Here is a 19,597-nt window from a genome sequence, read left to right on the forward strand (position 1 = left end):
ATGGGAATTTTCCCATTCAAGGCAATAAATTTTCTCTGACTCAAAGCACTGAAGACAGAAGAGAAACCTTTCACTGCTCTGTAAATTATGAAAAACACATGGGACCTAAATGAACACTCAGATTAGTAAAGCCACAGAAGTAAGAAATACTCAATAATTCTGATAGGAGTTCTCAACAACGTGCATGAAATACTCAAAAGATGTTTATATAAGAACATGTTACTTGATTTCAGAGATCTTCCCAGTCCCTCAATTTCCACCAGCAGGCACAGGAGGGGTCTGGATGGTACCATTAATCAGTCAGTTCTACTCACTTATTCACAATACAACAATCCAAATTAATGACTGAAGGGAGCTGGGAAAGGCAGGTGAGTGCCTGAGTCAACTTGTAAAGATTTAAAGACAGCAAATTTAAATTGCAGTGAAATGCAAACAGCAGCCAATCTTAATTACAAACCTAAAGCCAAAGTAAAGCTTCAGTGAAGTTTCTCTCTCCTTCCACTACATGTTGCCTTTAGCTGAAGACAAATTGCTGGCACTTTTGTAATCTACTAAGTTAAAGTCATTACCCTGACAGTGCCAGGAAGTCTAATTTCCTGGAGCAGTAATACAAAGATTTATAAGGGAATTTAAACACTCACCTTCTGGAATAGAAAATCCATCATCAGCATCAGGCTACATAGAAAGTGACTGAGGGATTTCAGATAATGGAGAAGAAGAAATTCACCTGCTGACAAGTTCATCCAAAATCTCATTCCCTGCCTACATAGGCTGCTGACCAGGGTAAGTGTATACACAAAGCTGAGCTTTCAAATAAATTCAGCTTTTCTCTGAGGTCCCCAGTGCAACAAAATAGACTTGTTCAAGCACAGGCAGCTTTAGCACTGGTTCAGTATTTCAGCCCAACTCCCTCCTAAATACGTTCCCATTAAAGTGGAACTCAGCTTAAGTAATCAAAATGGAAAAGATGAATTAGTAACCACTTTAATAACTGATTTGAAGGAGAAAAGGAGTTAGCTCATCCACCAGGCTAAAATGTACCTGCACGTCTCCTTATGGCTGAAAACTTTCATCTCCCTGATGAGCTAAATTGAAATTAGAGCTGAACTTCCACCCCCAGAGCACTTGAGAGCATCTCCTGTTCCCCCATCAGATGTATGTGTGCATCAACAACAAGCCATGAGATTTGCTTAAGCCAAACAGCACAGAGGTCTGGATTTAATTAGGAATAACCTAATGGTGAGTCCATGTAAAAAGCTGTTCTGCTCTTCCTCCTCCCATGGCCCAGCACTGAGGAACAGCAGTGGACAATCCACCAGCTCCAGCTGAGGAGGATGGAAGGTCAGCACCTCTGCAGCATCTCTGGAGGGCTGACACACATCAGTCCTGGCTCTCTCAGAACCCCCAGGGCAGCCTGCCATGGGAGACACTGCTTTGAGCTGCACAGATATGATTAATCCTGCTGTTCCCCAGTGCCTGAGCCTCCTGCCACTGCCCCTGCTCAGAAACAAGGGCTCTGAACAGAGCAGGGGAGCTGCACCACTGACGTGCACACCAGAGGAGTGAGCCCTGGCACTGGGGTGGTGCAGAGGGGGCAGCCACAGCACTGCCCTCACCCACTTTATACTGGGGAAGGGATTTCAGCAAGACTTCCCTCCCCCCTCACAAAAGCAGCAATTTGTGAAAGTCCTAAATTTAGCAAGGTTCTGAGGAGAGAATTCATAGTTTCTTGTCAGTGCTGTCCCTTCTCTCTGCAAGCTCATGTCACTTCCCCCCGAAATTCATCCTCTCTCTCTCTTTGACTGTCAGAAAAAAAATATGCTCCTTTCAACAAAGAAGAAACAAGAAGCTTCTCTTCCACAATCTTTCCTCATGAGGACAGCAGTACTCTGGACACTGCCAGAGCATATACATTTATTTTTTAATATCAGACGAGACAGCTTCTGAAAGCACTGCAAGTTCTCCCATCTGACATTATCCAGTTTACCACAGATAACAACCCTGAACTGGAAGCTTTCCCCTGCCAGAATGCCTGGCACATAAAATTATTAAAGGCTTAGAAACGGTTTCAGGGCTGCTCAAATGATGTGCTGCAGCAAAATCTGATTCCCGTTATAAAACCAAGAGCAATCAGGAAGAGACTTTGGTTCATCACTCTGAAAAAAAAGAATTGCCTTCATTCATTCCTTCCTCTCCAGAACAAACAAATTCTGGAGAAAAAAGCAAACCACCAGCATTAAACACGGCTGCAACTCACGAGACCCTTTGGACTGTCCAGAATATGGAGATGTTCCTAAGCTGCTGTACCACCAGGACAGGAGGACTGAGGAACCTCTGCCTCCTACACACACCCCACCCAAACTCTACTAAAGCTTCTGGGTTTATGATGTTTGGCTACAGGACAGGCAGAAATTCCTACAATTAAAGTCATTTAAGACCAAAAGTTTCCAGAAAGGATAGAAGACAGGTCTGCACTAGGTTGCTACTGCTGGTTCGTGGTTTCTCCAGCAATCATAGGCACGCTCTCAACCAAGCTCAGGGGTCATACCTAAGAACAGCCTGCAGGGAAACCAGGATGGCAAGTTCTTGAAAGCTCATCTGCAGCTCCCCAGATAAGCTCCATGGATGTTGCAGACACTACACCCCAGTATTTGTTAACTACCACAATGGTCATTGCTGCACTGTAAGAACAAATCTTTTAACTGCAGTTTCATTTGCCCACAAAGATTCCAGCTGAAAACTCCCTTCAATAATACATGAAAGGGATTAATCTGTAACTGTTGATTTCTGAAATAGCACTTGATGGTGTCACTCAATCTGAGGGCTTCTGATCATTAAAACTTGCATGATTGTTCAATCTTAGTGATGAGGTTCTGCTCAGCTGAGAGCTGATTTCATCACAGCCAATTATACTCCATGGCAGAGATCAGACCAGAGCTCTTAAGGGTTTTAAAACTGCCATTTTATTTTCCTTATTTTACTGAACAACTCAAAGTTCAAGCAACCTGTTAGAACCTTTAATATCCAGGAACTCTCATGCAAACGAGATGCTTGGCAGGAAACTACCAGTGCAAAGTGAACAGAACTGCATCACTGACTTGATCCTTTTCACTCTTAGCACACAAGTGAATAATTTCTCATCCCTTTTTCTGTGTCAAAGGGCTTCTGTCAAAATGCTGCAGGAGGAATCTCCTGACCTTATCTAGCATGAGATATGTACTCTATTTGACTTAGATTAAATGGGGGTATCTCGAAATTATCAAACAATCTCTTGAAGAGTGTGAGATTTGCAGCCACTGAGTAAGATAACAGGCTGTGTAAGCTCTGAGACAGATCTGGCTCCCATCTGATCTGCCACATCACTCCTACATTGACAGAGCCACACCAAGGACTTTTATCACATTTTAAAGAAAGTTATGCAAGATACATTTCTCCACAGAAATACTTGATTTCTGTCTTTTCCCTTCAGTGGCACCTACATTTCAATGACATTTAGAAAGGAAGGGAAATGCTGAGGCCCTTGCTGTATTTTGCAATCCTTTCTTTTCCTGCATCCTTAAGATCCCTCTTTGCTCTGCAGTGCAATCAACACCCAGCCCTGAACTGACGGCACTCCAGGGAAGGCTGGTTAGGAGAAGTTTCCTGCAGCTCTCCCAACAGGATGGCACTGCACCTTCTGAGAGGTTCAGTGGGGTTCTGGGATTTACTGTATCTTGTGCAATAATGCACCAAATGAAATTCAGTGTTTAGACACGAGCCTGGAAACTGCATCCACTGGGAATAGGTTGGGTCCCTCTATATATTGGGATTAGCTTGCACATGATCAGTGAGAGCTTCCCTGTGAATCTGAGTGTGCAGCACTGTGTATGTGCAATTATTACACCATTACTGACTATCAGCACATCTCTAAGGATCTCAGACATGGCCTCTGTTGGTGCCCTCAGTTAACAGCAACAAAACTCAAGCACAAAAGTCGATTTGATCAAGGCAACTAAAAGGGCATAATCCAGGTTCAGAATTCAGGTTGTCCCACATCCAGGGACCTCTCCATCGAGTCAGAGTCTCTTTATATTCTCCAAAATCCTGTAAGTGGTGTGGGAAGAGTTTAAAATGTTTCTCCTGAGAACACTCAGGTGGCTCAGGGCATTCATTAAGGTGAGGGTGCTCTGGAGGTGAGGGTGGCACTGCTGCAGTTGCCATGGCAATGGCTGAATCCTTGCAGTGACACTGCACACACTTCAAATCAAACCTCTGCAAGTCTCCAAACACCATCCACTGCCCTGAGAATTCTGACAAGATCCCAAATCCCCTCCTAATCTCCAATTAAGAAAAGTACTGTGCATGCAAGAAGGGAATGAAGATTGTGAAAGATTTCACCTCTGCCAGAGCTGAAACACAAAAGGGCAATGTAGAACAATTGTTCAGTGAACCTCCTGATTTTGGAAAACTACAAGTATTGCTCACTACAGGGAGGAATACTGTGTTCAGGGGAAGACTAACAGGGAAGGTAAAAACCTCCTTCCCTGCCATCACTCTCCAACCCACAGAACAGTGACAAATGACAGATGCCAGGGAAGGGAAAGGTTTGTGGCAAGTACCTTCCCAATGCACTGCACAACCTGTACAGTCGAGTCTGCTGCAGGTGCTCCACAAATGCAGCTGTAAGGGAAGTGGAGCAGGTGCTCACCCCTCTCTGGAGCTCCACTCACCTAACACCAAACCAAGACAGAGCTGCCACATTCCACCCCTTCAGCAGCTTTATAGAAGAGCTGGTTAGATCCAGTATTCAATACCAGACAACAGCACACACTGACACGTCCATTATTTCAATTAACTGGCTACAAAAGAAAGGGATCAGCCCAATATGCTCATGTCTCAAGCCCTTTTAAGAGCCTCCAGCTCCCAGGCTACTTGTTATTTCCAAAAGCACAAGGATTAGCATTACCTTTTGCTGCTTCAGACCTCTTAGGCAAATCAAGAGTATCAAAATTCCTGTCCAAATCTCCATTCTTCTTTCCTGTGCAAAGAAACAGAAGACAACAGATGGAAAAGGCTGACAGCATCCTGACAGGTAAGTTACTGTCACGTGCATCTACAAGATGAGAGAAGATACAAACCCAGAATATAAATCACAGACTATTACCCACCACTGTTTGTATCTGAGCTGCAGTCCAGCTGCACAGCTGTGGGTTCAGCACCAGCAATTTAGGGACAAAAACCTGTGCCACTTTCAGGCTGATCTGCTCAGGACCAACCTTTCAGTGGGTCTTGGGAGTGCTTAAAATCTTGGCAATTTGTGCCATTTCCCTTCTTGGCAAAGCTGTGCCTCTCCCTCAGAAGCCCAGTATTTACTTGTTATTTTCACAGAGGAATTTTGACCTGAAGCAAAAGCCCAGCAGCAGAGCAAAAAAAACAACAGGCTTGGTTTGCAGCCTCTGTTCTCAATGCAACTACCAGGCAGGAAGACCTTGATTTAATCCATTGTAGAGACAGCAGCCAACAACTTAACCTTGAATTGCCCTTCAATCAATAAAAGTGTCACTTTTACTCTTTATTAGAAACTAATGGAAAGACTTCCATACTTTTGCTAAGAAACACTTTTAAGCCATTACATCAGCTTTAATTTATGCAATCCTTCACAGAGAGCAGAACAAACCCGAGGCTTTAGCTTTGGTTTGGCTGAGAATTCAAGGTCAGGTAAAGAGTTGGGGAGGGAAGGGTTAGTTTTCCTCCCTTCTCCCCCAGGGAGCCCCAGTGCCTGGGGTAAGCCCACATGGGTGCTGTGGGCTAAGCAGGCACCTCACCATCCCAGGAATACTGGCAGCAGAGAGAGGGATGTGGGAGGCAGTGCAGGGACCTGAACGGCTTCTGAGGACAGCACTGTGCAATTTACCTTTCCCAAATTATTCTGAGGGGGTAAAAACAAGTTATTCAGTCCCTCTCTCACCAGAGCAGGGAAGGCAGGGGCAATGGGATGAATTCAGACAACACAATTTAAGCTGCCAGAAGTGGCTTCTGCACAGACTGCACCAGGCTGTTAACAGGGGTTTACAGAAAGGGCTGAAAGCTCCACCAGGCAGGATGACTCAAAGCAAACGGGGAAATGGTCCTTGAAAAGGTAATGAGAAGATCAGTCTGAGTCTTGACTGGCAACAGTCACAAGATGGGAAAGGCCAGTCCTGCCTTGTCAGAGCAGGGGTTGGTTGGTACATGCACAGTGAATTCAAGGGGGTCACTCCTGACAAAAGGATGAACACACAGTACTGTACAGGGGACAATTAGAGCTTTTAAATACCAATATGAATATTTAGAAATAAGATCAAGAGGGAAAACCCCCTTCAAGGTAGTATTCCATCTTCTCCTTTGCTTTGGGAGGGGATGGCATCACACACTAATTTCTAAATGCCAACACAGAACACCAGCCAACTTCCAACTATTGTGCAAACCAAAATATGCATCTAGGAATTCTGCTTATCTGAAGTAATTTCCTTAATTAAAGTATGTAAAAGCCCATCTAAGCTGCCAAAGGGTCATGCAGGCAGGTACCACAGCCACTCTTTGAAAGGTGTCTCTCTAAAGGAAGGACAGGAATTAGGGGCACTTTGCAGCCTTCCATCAAACTTTTTCTCCATGAAAGAATGAGAAACACGTTGCTTGAGGAACCAAATACCAGAGAGAAAGGGGGCTGTACATCACCAAAGGACACTGCCCTTCATGATGGCAGCTGAACCCAGTTACTGGCTGCAAACCCTTGTTGACCCTTAAAGCATTGACAGGAAAAAGCAGGGCAGAGGGAATAAAAGAAAAAAAAAGGCACTGAAGGAAGGAAGTCAGTGTTTAGGAAAGATTACAGACTTAGGGCAGACCAAAAAATGTGACTCCATCTTATCTACAAGGAGGACAAACTGCCTTTTCACATGACCCCAAATTTCATGTCTCTGGCACTACTTAGTTTGAACCTCAGAACATGGACTTGGAGAGCCAGACCTCACCCAACACAACTACTCACTGTAGTTCTCTCTGCAATTCAAAGGCTGGGTTTGGCACTTCCATCAGCCCTGCAGAGCTGAGATGGCACAGTAAGAACCCCCCTTTTCCCATTGGCAATGCTGGGAAAGGACTTTGTGTCTGTGCACAACTTGTCAAGGGGGAGACTGTCCAGCAGTGCAGTGTTGGCTGCTACACCTTTTCAGCTGGCAATGCCAAAGCAGCTGCTGATTTACTACCCCATCTTTCATTCAGACAGCACCTTCCACCTGGGCCCTGGACTCTTCAGTCCCTGTCCCTCAGTTTCTGGGCCACACTGCAAACACTTCCATGAGCCCTCTGAGAACTCACACCTCACAGCCAAGCCCTGGCTGTTCAAACCAGCTGCAGCTGTTCACCAGTGGCAGCAGTTCAGAACACAGAGCTCTGACCAAGGGGATTTCAACTCTACAAATTACTTGCTTAATCAAAAGGAGCAAGGGCCAGGTTCAGGAATACCACAAACACCTACATTTTCCAGAGTTTTCGTACAGAGAAGGTGAGGAAGCTGTAAGGAGCCTCCAAAACAAATCCAACCAGAAGGCAAAGGTTTCAATCTGCAGCCCAGCTGGTACTTTTCCCATTTGATTTCCAGAGGAACCACAAATATTGGAGTTCCTAAGAAGGTGACCAAATTTAGCAAGTTCAAGAGTCCAGTGATCACAAACCCCTCAGCCCTCCCCACGCCCAACTGACAGCACAAGAAAAACACTGCACTGCCAGATCTGCAGCTCTGAACACCCTGCTCTGTCCCTCAACCTGCTGGCAACGCTCTTGCATTTGTTCTCAACAGGGATGTGAACACACACCCCCCTCCCATGGCTGAAATTTGTACAGAGCACACCACTGTCCCCTCCTGATCCTCACAACCAGCACCTCAGGGATGCTGCAACTGCCACACTTGCAGCAGAGGAAAAGTTTAAGATCCTAGTTTTGTACATTTCAATTTCTACCCTTCTATGCATCTCCAGGTTCTCCAAGTTTTCCAGCCCAAGGTATGCCAGAGAAAAGCCAATGCTGTTGGATCAGCACAGCTCCAGACTTTGCCAAGAGCTTTGACTGTGCCTGACAGGTCTGTTTTATGAGGCCTGGCTGCAGGAACTGGCACAGCACTCCAGGCTGGGAAAACTGCCTGACATCAGACTTGCTTGTGCAAGATGCAATTTACAGTCTCTGAAACAGTGGGATTGAAATTCTTTCCCTCTCCCCACTCACTACTTTTCATCATGTAAGAAACAACCAAAGCACGACCTTCGGCATTTTCACCCTGTCAGAAACTCAGCCCAGACTCTCAAGTGCGACCCAGTGTTATGAACCACTAAATGTTGTTGTTCATCTTCCTCAAATGTCGTTTTGCTTTACTGGATAATCAAACCAGCTATGCAGTCAGACTGTTTCTGCTGAAGGATTAATCCCCAAAAACTTTCTTTCTGGTTGAAGTAAAAGTTCTGTGAGGAAGTGACTCTTACAACACCTTCTTTATCCCCCCAGTCAATGCTGTGCCTGGTAACAAACACACCCACTGAACTGACTGCAGGGGAGTGCCAGAAGGAAGGACTGAGCTCTGTCTTGCCAACCAGCTCATCCTCCTCAGGCTCACCAGCCAGTCTGGAATCAGTGTCCCACAGAACATTACTGAGCACTGTTTGTTGGGTGGAGCAGATTCTTTGGTTTTTTCTCCCCAACACTCTCCTTTGGCTCATCCCTCCAGGACCCACACTGAGCACCACAAGCTGACAGTGCCTTTGCCTTCCCCCCTGAACCAGCCTCAGCAACAGTCCCCAGGGCACTCACAGCCCATCAACCTCCCAGCTGGGAAGGCAGGGAAACTTCAGCCTCAAGACTTGTGCATTCCAGTTGCAATGTTATTTACTGTGCTGGGATGAGAAAGTAAAGGGCATATCCCCCGAGGCAGTGACTGGGGGCACCACATCTCCCTCCTCTGCTTGGCAGTGACAAACTGCAGCAGCCAAGCACACAAACTGCCAGGGAGCCCTGAGAATGCACATCCAGCTGCTCAGGCTCATGGTCACCCCTGCCCACCCCACCAGCAGAGCCTCCTCCCCTGGGACAGGGCTGGGAGCAGCTCACTCTGTGCTTCCCTCTCTGGTGGGGTTAGCAGGGCAGCTGCACATCGACCCCCTCCTGCACTCACACCAGGAATGAATAAAACCTTGGGATTTCTACTCTTAGTGGGCAAAGACCAAGCTGCAAAAGCTCCCTCAGAGGATTTCTGTGTGTGCTGAAATGAACAGGAGGATGTGCTGGGGGAGCAGAGGAAAAGGTGAGGAACAAGACCTTGATCTCAGCTCGTGGCCTTGCATGGGAAAGCTGAACAAAGCACATTATGGCGATGATGAAAAGAAAGTAGTGCAGACTCACCTTGATTGAACCACTCCTCTAATTACCAGAAAAGCAGCAAAAGGAAAACAAAAATTTACAGGATGAAGAAAATACAAAGGAACAGTCACAAAGAGGCAGAATTTCACAGAATAGGTTCAAAACCTGAGTATTACAAGAATACTATAGAAGTTTCATCAATTAAAAAACCCAGCTCAAGATATTCCACTTTATCCCTTTTGTTCCTGCTGAAAACCTCAATTTTTCTCCACACAGATTTTTTTCCTTTCTCTTTTCATTAAATGAAAAGGTGCTCACAGAATTGAGGGGACAGAAGGATGACTAGCCCTTTGCAGAGGTGTTTGAAATGCTGTGATCAATGACCATGAAATAAAATAAAATAAACATGGAAACACTGTGAGCTTAAGTGAACAAGAAGGGAGAGAATCGATCCATTTTAAAGTCCTAGACTGAGAAAATGAAGGCAGGTTCAGACCAGTACCCACATAAATTTAACAGCGAGACAAGGGAGCTTCTCATTATGATTTTAAAAGCACATTTATGAATGGATTTTCATTTTTATTTTTCAAACACAACAGTCGTCTGTTACCCTCTATCCTTCTGACCTACATCCTGCCAGCTGTGAGCTCAGCATTATCACCAGTTGGTCTCCCTCTGGGGAACAGCACATTTTAAAAAGAGCACTGCAAAAGGGGGGATAGAATACATTAAAATACTCTTTGGCAATTGTAACTTCCTGCTGAACACACAGAGACAAACCCAAGCTGTCACTGAGTGCCTGCACTGCTCACTGCAATCCACAGGCCCATCCTCAGCATCAGATGATTTTGAGACCTGTTTGTCCAAAAAGACATGATTTGATGCTTCAGATGATACACACAGACCACCTGGGTGTACAGACACTGAAGGTGTTTCTCTAGGTCAGCCCAGAGGCAGCAGACACTTGACTCAGGACAGGCACCTGAGAGCTCCTTGTCACTGCCATCAGGGGATGATGACAGTTCTCCATCAGCACACTCCTCTCCCTCCTCCCACAGGACACTCAGACCTTTTAGGACTAAAAGTGTTTCCATTGACTGTGTTGCTCTCAAGCAACACAACAACAGGGACTGCAAGTGGCAGGGAACAGGCTTGGGTCAGAACACATGCAAGGTTTCCAAAGGGCATCACTGCAGGTTCAGTCACTCACTGTGAGAACAGGCTGGCCAGGCAGGGAGAATGATTTCTTTAGTTCCTCCCCCAGTCTTTGAAAGATTCCCATCATATTTTATTATTTATTAGTTTAAATCTAGTTGATGACAGACTAGTCTTCAAAACCCAGTTCACACTGTGATGACTTGCCTGACACAGATGGAAACACGCAGCATTTTAGTAACACATACAGGTCAGATCAAAGAGAGGGTGATGTGCAGCACACAGTCTGTCAACTTCACACAGTTCCAGGTCAGCTCCTTAAGGCTGAAATCCCTTCTTAGACCTGGCTATCAATAGAGAGCCAGGATGTGTGTGCACACTAATGAGAAGAATGGAGCCTAGACAGAAAATGGAATTAATTATCTCTGAATTCATCTGGAATAGTCATTTCTCTAAAACAACAAAGAAAACAGAACTCAGTCTAGAATAGTAGTTTCTCTAAAACAATAAAGAAAACAGATCTAATTTGAGTGTTTCTTTGTGAAGGGAACACGGAAAGGGGGTTACTGAGACTATTAATCCTCTCTTATAATGAAACTCATTTGCAACACTCATGCCCCAGAGGAGAGAACAGGTCTAAAAGTGAATGACAATTAAAATCATGTTTGCAATTTAAATTACTGGGAGAGTGACTGAATTAGGAGGTTGTACATTTTGGTTGAGTGGGAGGGGAGGCTTTTAGTTTGTTTTCAGATATTATGAGAGGGGAGGCCTGGGGGCTGCAGGGCTGGGAGTGCCATGCACGGGATGGAGGGATGGAGGGATGCAGGCTGGCCTGGCCACGAGCAACACAGCCTGGCAGGGGGCTGAGCACAGCTCTGCCAGGTGCCAGGGCACAGGAAGGCAGAGGGGAGCAGAGCACACCCCCCTTTTCCCACCAGCAGAGGCATCTCTCAGCATGCACCACTCCCATTTAAACCAAACCAAACCATCCAGCAGTGACGCTCATGGGGGACAAACACACGCCATGAGCTGCACACAGGAACCTCCATGGACTGCATCACTCCAAAGCAGCCTGATGGATGTGCTTGCAAGAGCAGGACTGCACAGCAACACTTACCCCCCAACCCATTTCCATTCTGAGCTCTCTGCAACACCTACCTTTGGCTTTTTTTCCACCAAAACAACCAGCATCATCTTTCTTCTTCTTCTGAGAGCCTCCTGTGCCTGTGGTCTGACCTGCATCCAGTTCTTGGTACTTGTCAGCTCCAGGGACCTCTTTGTGGACATGGTAGGAAAGGTTCCTCATGATGCACACACAGTTCTCCACAGACTGTTACAGAGAAATTTATGTTGTAAGAAGCACTGCACCCTCTTACTTGCAAATCATTACATTGTACAGTGGAGGGTTTGGAGGAAAAAAAAAGAGCCTACCTGTCCCAGGAAAAGAATGGAGCTTTCAAAGAAGATTTAGACAAGATCCTTAAATTAAAGCTCATTTTTTTTAAAATCAAATTCTTTTCTTTGAAAAGTGAAGCACTTCATAAATAGCATCCATTCAAAATGAAACCTCCCTAATCAAAAATACCACTTGATCTTAACAAAGAATACAATTCACCAAAAGATCAAACACACAGCAGAAAAAGATCCTATAAGGATCTTATTTTAATACAAGCCTCTCTCTCATTTTTCCAACATTTACAATCCCCAAGGGGCCCATTTTATTAAATTTTCTCTGGGTCAAAACCTAGGCCTTGTGGGGATTTCAATGGGAACACATGTTGTCCTGCAGTAACAGCTAATCCACAGCACATCAGGCTCTGACAAGAGCAAATCTCTGCAGGTTGCAATGGAAACCACCAGGTGGTTACAAAATCCACTTCCAAAATTACCTGATTAAGTGACAGGGCTTTATAACTCTCCTGTACAGGCCATCACATGGTGGGACTCAAAAAGAGTAAAATAATGATGCTTTACAGGCCTTTCTACTGTTCTAAAGCAACAACATGCTCTTTTTTAAACAGGTTAAACTCAGGATATTCCTTATGCACACAAATATACTTTTAAGTGCCCTGGGATGAGATGATGATAAAAAGAGATTAATAAAATCTGCACCAAAATAAAGTCACAGTTAAAGTGCTGCAGGACTGAAGGCATTTCTTAATGTCTGTGCCCTACAGTCCTTAGAGATGGTGCTGAATAAAGCCTTTAAAATGGGAACTGACTCTTTTGCTGCTTTGTGCAAACGGGACTCAATTCTGTGCACTTATAAATGCCAATTAGGTAATGCAGAACAACAGCAATAATGTCCCTGCCAATAAAGGACTCTTGTCCCCACCTCTCAGCCCTTGCTCACCTCCTCAGCCATAGAAGGGAGCACAGCAGCTCCTGCTGATGCCAAGGGTACCAGAGAGGAGGGGAAGACAATTGCTCCACTTTCTGAGGCAAGCAGAATCCTCTTCTGACACAAACAAAGAGGGACCCAGTGCAACACTTCAACCCAAATTACTGGAAACATCCACCAAGTTTTAATACTCCAGTTCACCTTATTGTCTGTGTCCTTCTTGCCCACGGCAGACTGCAGAGCATGCAGGAGGGCGTCCACCAGCCCGTCACACTCCCTGAGCCTCCTCCGAGCTTCTGCTCCATCCGAGCTGACGTTCCTGCCAGGAGAGAGTGGAGAGAATTCAGCCCTGTAACCTCCCCATGAACTGAAGGTGTGTTGATTTAGAATACAATCGTTAGGAACTCGTCACCTTGGCTGAACAATTAGGAGGCAAAGCAGACTGACAAACCCACTAAATCTCAGTAAATTACAGGCAATGCACACCTGCAGCTCCCTGAGCCTGAACAGAAAGGGCAACACAATCACAGAGGTGCCTACAAATGTATTTCTCTGCTCTGCTGGTCAGTCCACCTTAAACCAGGTCAGAGTTTCCAGACCTACCATATGCAAACCAAAAATCTAATTTCAAAGCCAGTACTTTGAATTTGAAAAATACTTTCACTACCTTAGAAAAAACAACCAAAGACACAAGACTGCTCAGCAGAAACTGAAAATGGGTGCAGCAGATCCAGCACCGAGCCTGGATCAGTCACATTTAGTGAGTAAAAGATGATATTTTATGTAGCTTTGAACTTCTCAAATGTTGCACAGGACAATGGCACAGGTAGAAGATGCAAGACAGAGAGAAAGGCTACTGGGAGCTGTTAAAAGCTGCACATATCACTGATTGCAGGAACTGGCAGAGGGACCATGAACTTGGCCTCACTCATTCAGCAATCCTGCAACACTGCAGAGCAAAGCCCCTGCCCTGCATAAGCACCCAATAAATAAATAAAAGCCAAGTCCATTTTCCAAATCCTATCTTTTTTCTTCTTTTTCTTTTTTTTTTTTGAGGGGAAAAATGAAGTGACAGAATCATTCTCCACAGTGCTTGCAGAACAAACCTGTATGGAAAGTCTCCCCAGATCTGAAATGCAGCAGTAGCACAGACAACCCTTCAGCTTCCAGAGCCTCTGAATCCTTCAAACCTGACCAAGGTTTGTTCTCAAAAGCTCAGGACACCATCATTACCTTCTGCTATCAGGACTGTGCAGCCAATTTTTCTCTTTAACTAACTAGAGGGCCTGCCAATCTCCAAGTAATTAACCCATCAATCACGGTCCCCTCCCCTGTCCCGGCCACCCAGGGAGGCCGCTCTAATTGGAGAGCAGCAACGTCTCCTCCCAGACCTCTCAAAATCCGAAGGCACTGAATTGTGAGCTGGTTGCTGTAACAGCACATTAACTTTCAATTAAGAACACAAGTGAACTGCACAGATAAAGGAATCCTTTCCCCACATCCTTTCAGCCTCACCTCTAGCAATGGCTGAAAGAGCAGGTAAAGCAGATATTAAAATGATTCCACAGGATACCTGGAAGAGAATTCTACGTGCTGTTTTTCCATCTCCAGTTGCACTAATCCTTTTGTATGAAAAACACAACTGTGAATTTTAATGCCAAGTCTTTATGAAACTGAAATTAGAATTCAAATTCTCTGTGATACCTTTCAGGAGCTATAACAATAAACAAGAGCAGCTCCACCTCCAAGCACATCTATTAACATGGAACATTACTCACTAAGCTTCAGGGTGACAGAAATGCACTATAACTGGTCTTATCTGGAGCTGGGTATCACATTTTTTATTCCCTCATTAAGTCTTAGAAATAGAAATTTAAAATTCATAAGCGACGTTTGCAGACTTGAAAAACAATAAAATCAAATTTAGCAGAAAAAGCTCAGCCTTCACACCCTCCTTGCCCCATTCACAGGAGGTTTTCCTGTAGTCCATTTGTACCACCACACTTGTAGCACATTTGTTTTACTGTTTTGGTTATCAACAGCATCACAGGATTCTTTATCCTGCTTTCTTAGTTCTTGATCTGTATTGGGATTAAGGTAGACATTGATAAAGTTATAAATAAAAAATAAAAGTGCATCAGTAAGTGTGGCTTGCTGATACCACTGTCTCTTCAACTATAGAAAAACTCACTGAAAATTAATGCCTCAAGAAAAAGTTCCCACATACATCACACATAAATAAGCAAGAAAACTCTGCAGGATCAAGTTAAGAGCTAATTAATGCTTTGACCAAGTCACCCAGACATGAAACTTTGCAGTTTTAATGTTGGAACTAACACATCAGGAAACGTGTCCTTAGGAGCATCTCCTGCAGAACCATCTGCTCTATAAATACCCAACTGCTGGGATTCTGTTAGTCCTCTCCCACTGGAGTGATGGGGGGGTTCCTGATGGGTTTGCATGGGGGGCACAGCACAGGTGGGTAAGTTATGGCAGGGCTGTGGTGGAGCTGACAGGCTGCACAAACCCCTCAGCACACCCTGACCAGCACCACCACTGAGGCTTCGCTGCCCAGACACTGAGCTTTGAATAATTCAGCTGATAAAAACCCACAAACTTCTCCTAAGTCAAACAATGTTATCAGTTGTACCATCCACCTACTCTGGCAGGCAGAACCCTCGCTGTGCAAACACCCTGCCACACCCACACTTTGCTTCGACAATTAAGAAATTTTTATTTGGATTCCAGCCAAAGGAGATTAATCAATAATAGCTGTGGTAAATGTACTCCATTCCCAAGTGCATGTCTAGGTCCAGTGTGTCTCAAAGGAGGAATATACAACATTTAAAAATCATTCCATCATTTCATGCAGAAATAGAATGAGTTCCACACTTCAGTTCACATGAAATACCAGAAAGTTTAATTGGTATTAAGTTCATTGTTCTGAAAACAAGAGAGAAAAAGGAAGAAGCTGCCTGTGCCACACAGATAGGCTGACCCAGGCAGCAGTGGTCAGAGGGCCTGTACAGCACAGTGCAGCTTGGCAGCAGAGAGCTGATCAGAAACGAAGCAGAGAATGTGGTAAAGAAAGCAGAAAGATGCCAAACTCCCAAAGAAATGCACAGAGAGCTCTGCTGAGAGTGGTGGTAGGGAGGGAGCAGCTGAGAACACGTGTATCAGACCTGGGCAGGAGATCCCACGGGAGATCAGTGCTCTGCTCCAGCCTTCACTTACCAGTCAGAGCAGCCCCAGTTCCTTTGCATGGAAACCCCTCCAGCTATTTGAATGAAGAGATTGGGTTTGTTCAGCTGACCACATGCTCAGAGAGGACACACCACATGCCACCCCCAAAACAGCTTCATGAACTCAGTCTGTGCTCCAGTGACACTGGCACAGAGCAAGAGGTCTACAAGGCACACTGTGATGTGTCTGAGGTCCATGTCAGCTCTGTCTGCAGGAGCTCCCTGCAATTAAGCAGGATGGACTTGACATCTGTACCCTTTTATTTGTGGCTTTCTATACTCACATCGTGTAATGCCTTTTCAGTAAAATGCTGACTGGTTACCTCCTGCATGACCTACTTGGAGGGTCATAGTTTGTTCTCCTGTAATGCAAAACGATGCAGAAACACATTACACAAGAATTCCATGATGCCCAGCAGCTCCTTAGCTCCCAAATTATTCCAGTCTCTGCTCAGAGGAAAGGCCAAGGGGCTCTGCTTGCTGCCATGTGAAAAGAATCTCAAACCCACAAAAATGAGGTGATGTTTCTCTAACAAAGGATCACGTCCTGCAAGTGTTCCAAAGCAGACCATGCCCCTTACAGTGACTGCAGTGAGCTGTGCTGCAGTTCTTGGTCTTCACCCCAGCACAGCAACAGCTGTTTCTGTGCATTCCCTTTACTGACAGCCAAGGGAGGACAGGCCCAGATTCACTCCTAAGTAATGACAGAAGGCAATAAGCAAGTGCACAACTTTAAATTTATACTTCAAGATATGATTGTAAAGCATTAAGGTTGCATGTAAGTAGGTTATGTCTCTGCTGCTAAAATCTATGCATAATTTATTTATATTACAAGCTAAACATCAGGAACTGTCAGGAGGAACCAAACAGCTCCTTACTAGCACGAATTAAATGCTCTGCTCATCATATAAGCCCCAGGACAGCCATATGCTGGGATCCTGCACAGTATCAGTGAGCTAATTAAGAAACTGCCTTTGCTCACTCCTCTCTTTTGTGTGGGTTTTTAATTTGAGTTGATTTTTTCCAGTCTGGGTTGGGCAGATAAGCTTCTTCCTTTTCGTGCTGCTTCCTGCCTCCAAAGTGAAGATTCAGAGGCAAACTTTGGTTCAGTTTTATCTCTTTCTAAAGCTATTCCTTCTCTGAAAGTCCAGTTCCCAAATACCTGGTGCACACCAAAACAGTGACAGTATCATCAGCTCCAGTACCTGGAGCAGCAACTCCCAAAGGCTGCACCACTCTGGAAACAGCAGGAGTGGAGCAGTCTGTAAGCACAGGGGTGACAGCACAGCCCCTGCCCTCTGCTCCTCTGGGTGGGACAGGCAAGCAGCAAGAGTGGAAGGAGCCCCCTCCAGGCCTCCTGAGTTAAACAACTGCCCTACAAAAGCACAGGAAAGGACGACTTGAACTGTGATAGGGGAACCCACTGAGTGAGAAGAAAAGTCTTTGGCTTTTTCAAAGAACTGGTTTTGGAGTTGGGGGAGAAGTGTAGCTGCCTCCAGGAGGGCTCTGTACTAATGCTAATGTGCTGTTGATAAAAAAAGGAGAAAATAAAGGCTGGCACCTGAGAGCTCCCCTTTGCCTCTCCCCTGCTCTGCCACACTTCAGTGAGCAAAGGTCCCCTGACAGCACGGGCAGCACCACAGCTGCATCACCTGAACTTCACCTCTGCACCCTGCTCTGCACTGACAGCACTTCCAGGTCAAGGATTTGCACTCAAGTGCCTTCTTACTTCAGTCAGCTGGGGATGAAGGGGCTGTCTGCAGTCCAGAGAGTGCACACAGGACAAATATTATGTGACTGCCACCACATACCATTATCATGCCTGCAGGATCTGAAGATGGATAGAGCTTGAAAGCAATGCACCTTGAAAGCTCTAATTCCCAGGCACTTTTCTTCAGAGAAAAGCCACACATTAATCATTAATAAGAAAGAAGAGCATAAGCACCTGGCTTTGACAGCCTTTCTTCCTTTCATTCCTCAGATTCAGCTCACAGGGATGGGAAGGAAAGACAGGCACAGCAGTCTCACTGATACACTCAGTCCAGTTGTGTGGAGACCTTTTCTGCCCAAACAAGACCACATGTTCCTTGCCAAACCTCCTTTGCCTCCCTGTGCCTCACAGACACACAGCCCTGCTCCAAACAGCACCTGCTGTGGTGTGTGGGGACACACACATTGTGTTCACAAACATATGAAGAAGACACAGCACTTGAGGAACATCCAGTGCCTTGGTTAGCTGGGACTGAAGCACTGCAAGTCACCTCTGCAGGAGAAGATGGACATGCAGGCTGTATAATGCTCTGTCCTCCTCAGAACAAAAGGCTTACAACATCCTTGTAAAAAAATTCTCTCTGACACATCCTAAGTATTAATGATTTACCACCAAGTTCTTGCAGTCATCTTTTCTCTAAAGTACCTAAGAGGAGCCTGCAGATACTTATACATAATTTCTCAACCTGGTGGAATACGTTTTTGGCTCTAAATCCACTGAGCCCTTATCTCACACTTACCAGGTCTCTTGGGTTTTATTCCATGGGACCAAATTTAATTTATACCTACAGGAGTTGCTTATTCCCAGTTGCTGTCTCTGGAACCAACCACTTCAAAATCCTTGAACTGGCATTTACCAGCTTCAGGGGAAGGCACAGACAGAGGTGCCAGTCCCACAATACAGACAGAAGAGTGCAGATCAGTGCCTGAAGTCCAGAGCCACTCAGAAGCCCAAATCTCACTGACACCAGGAGGAGATATGGCTATTCAAAGCTGGACCACAAAAAGGTTTACACCACTAATCTTGCCTGTAATGGTGTCAGTGCAGAACAGCAAATAAATCCATCACTCCCAAGTGCCATGTTACAGCTCCAGTCACCAGGCTGCCCCTTCCCTTCTCAGGAGCTGATGCTGGACAAGCTGTTATGTGCAAACTTGCTCTGAAGAATGTGTGTTTTTTGGGGGAGTCAGGTGGGTGCAGTTTGTTTGTGTTCACACACCAGGCCAGGGCTCTGAACCCTGGGGCTGTCTGTGAATGCCAATTTCTGTGTACTTGGAGAACTGACAAGAAATGCTGCAGCTACAGATGGTACCCCTGGAAAAAGGAGCACTTTGCATCTGTTTGCTATGCAAATTAATTCATTTAACATTTGTTGACAGCAGGTCAGTTTAGCACAGGAATCAGGCTAAAAAGTTGGCAATTTAGGAACTAAGTTCTACTCTCTCCTCTTAGAAGTGAAAAAAAATCCAAGAGAGAATTAAAAGTAATTAGGCAGAAAACAGCAATTAAGCCCAGAATGAATTTAATTTTTAAACCATTAAAATCCTTGCTGCTTCCAGAGAACAGGAATCATGGTGGCTATCTCCACAGAAAGCAAAATCAGATCACTCACTTGCCCCCTAAACCAGGGAAGCACCACCTGGGCACCCAGGGCAGGTCTCGGGCACTGCCTGGGGGCACTCGAGCCACAGGAACTCAACTTATCCTCTTTCCTGAAAC

General features: G+C 45.3%; 1 protein-coding gene across 8 annotated transcripts in view; it reads right to left on the reverse strand.

Annotated features, from left to right (window-relative positions):
* Nucleotides 1-19,597, reverse strand: part of ARVCF (ARVCF delta catenin family member) — a 246,142-nt gene that overhangs the window by 38,177 nt on the left and 188,368 nt on the right. For 7 of the 8 annotated variants that reach the window (XM_071572446.1, XM_071572447.1, XM_071572445.1 and 4 more), the window contains 4 exons: nt 13,067-13,184; nt 11,683-11,854; nt 9,409-9,426; nt 4,946-5,017 (listed from right to left, as the gene is read on the reverse strand). In XM_071572446.1, coding sequence (XP_071428547.1) covers nt 4,946-5,017; nt 9,409-9,426; nt 11,683-11,854; nt 13,067-13,184 — 380 coding nt within the window. The remainder of the gene's footprint in view (nt 1-4,945; nt 5,018-9,408; nt 9,427-11,682; nt 11,855-13,066; nt 13,185-19,597) is intronic. The other variant, XM_071572448.1, reaches the window with a different exon arrangement.

The sequence above is a fragment of the Pithys albifrons genome, chromosome 17, assembly GCF_047495875.1.
Source record: "Pithys albifrons albifrons isolate INPA30051 chromosome 17, PitAlb_v1, whole genome shotgun sequence".
In the NCBI taxonomy this organism is placed as follows: Eukaryota; Metazoa; Chordata; class Aves; order Passeriformes; family Thamnophilidae; genus Pithys; species Pithys albifrons.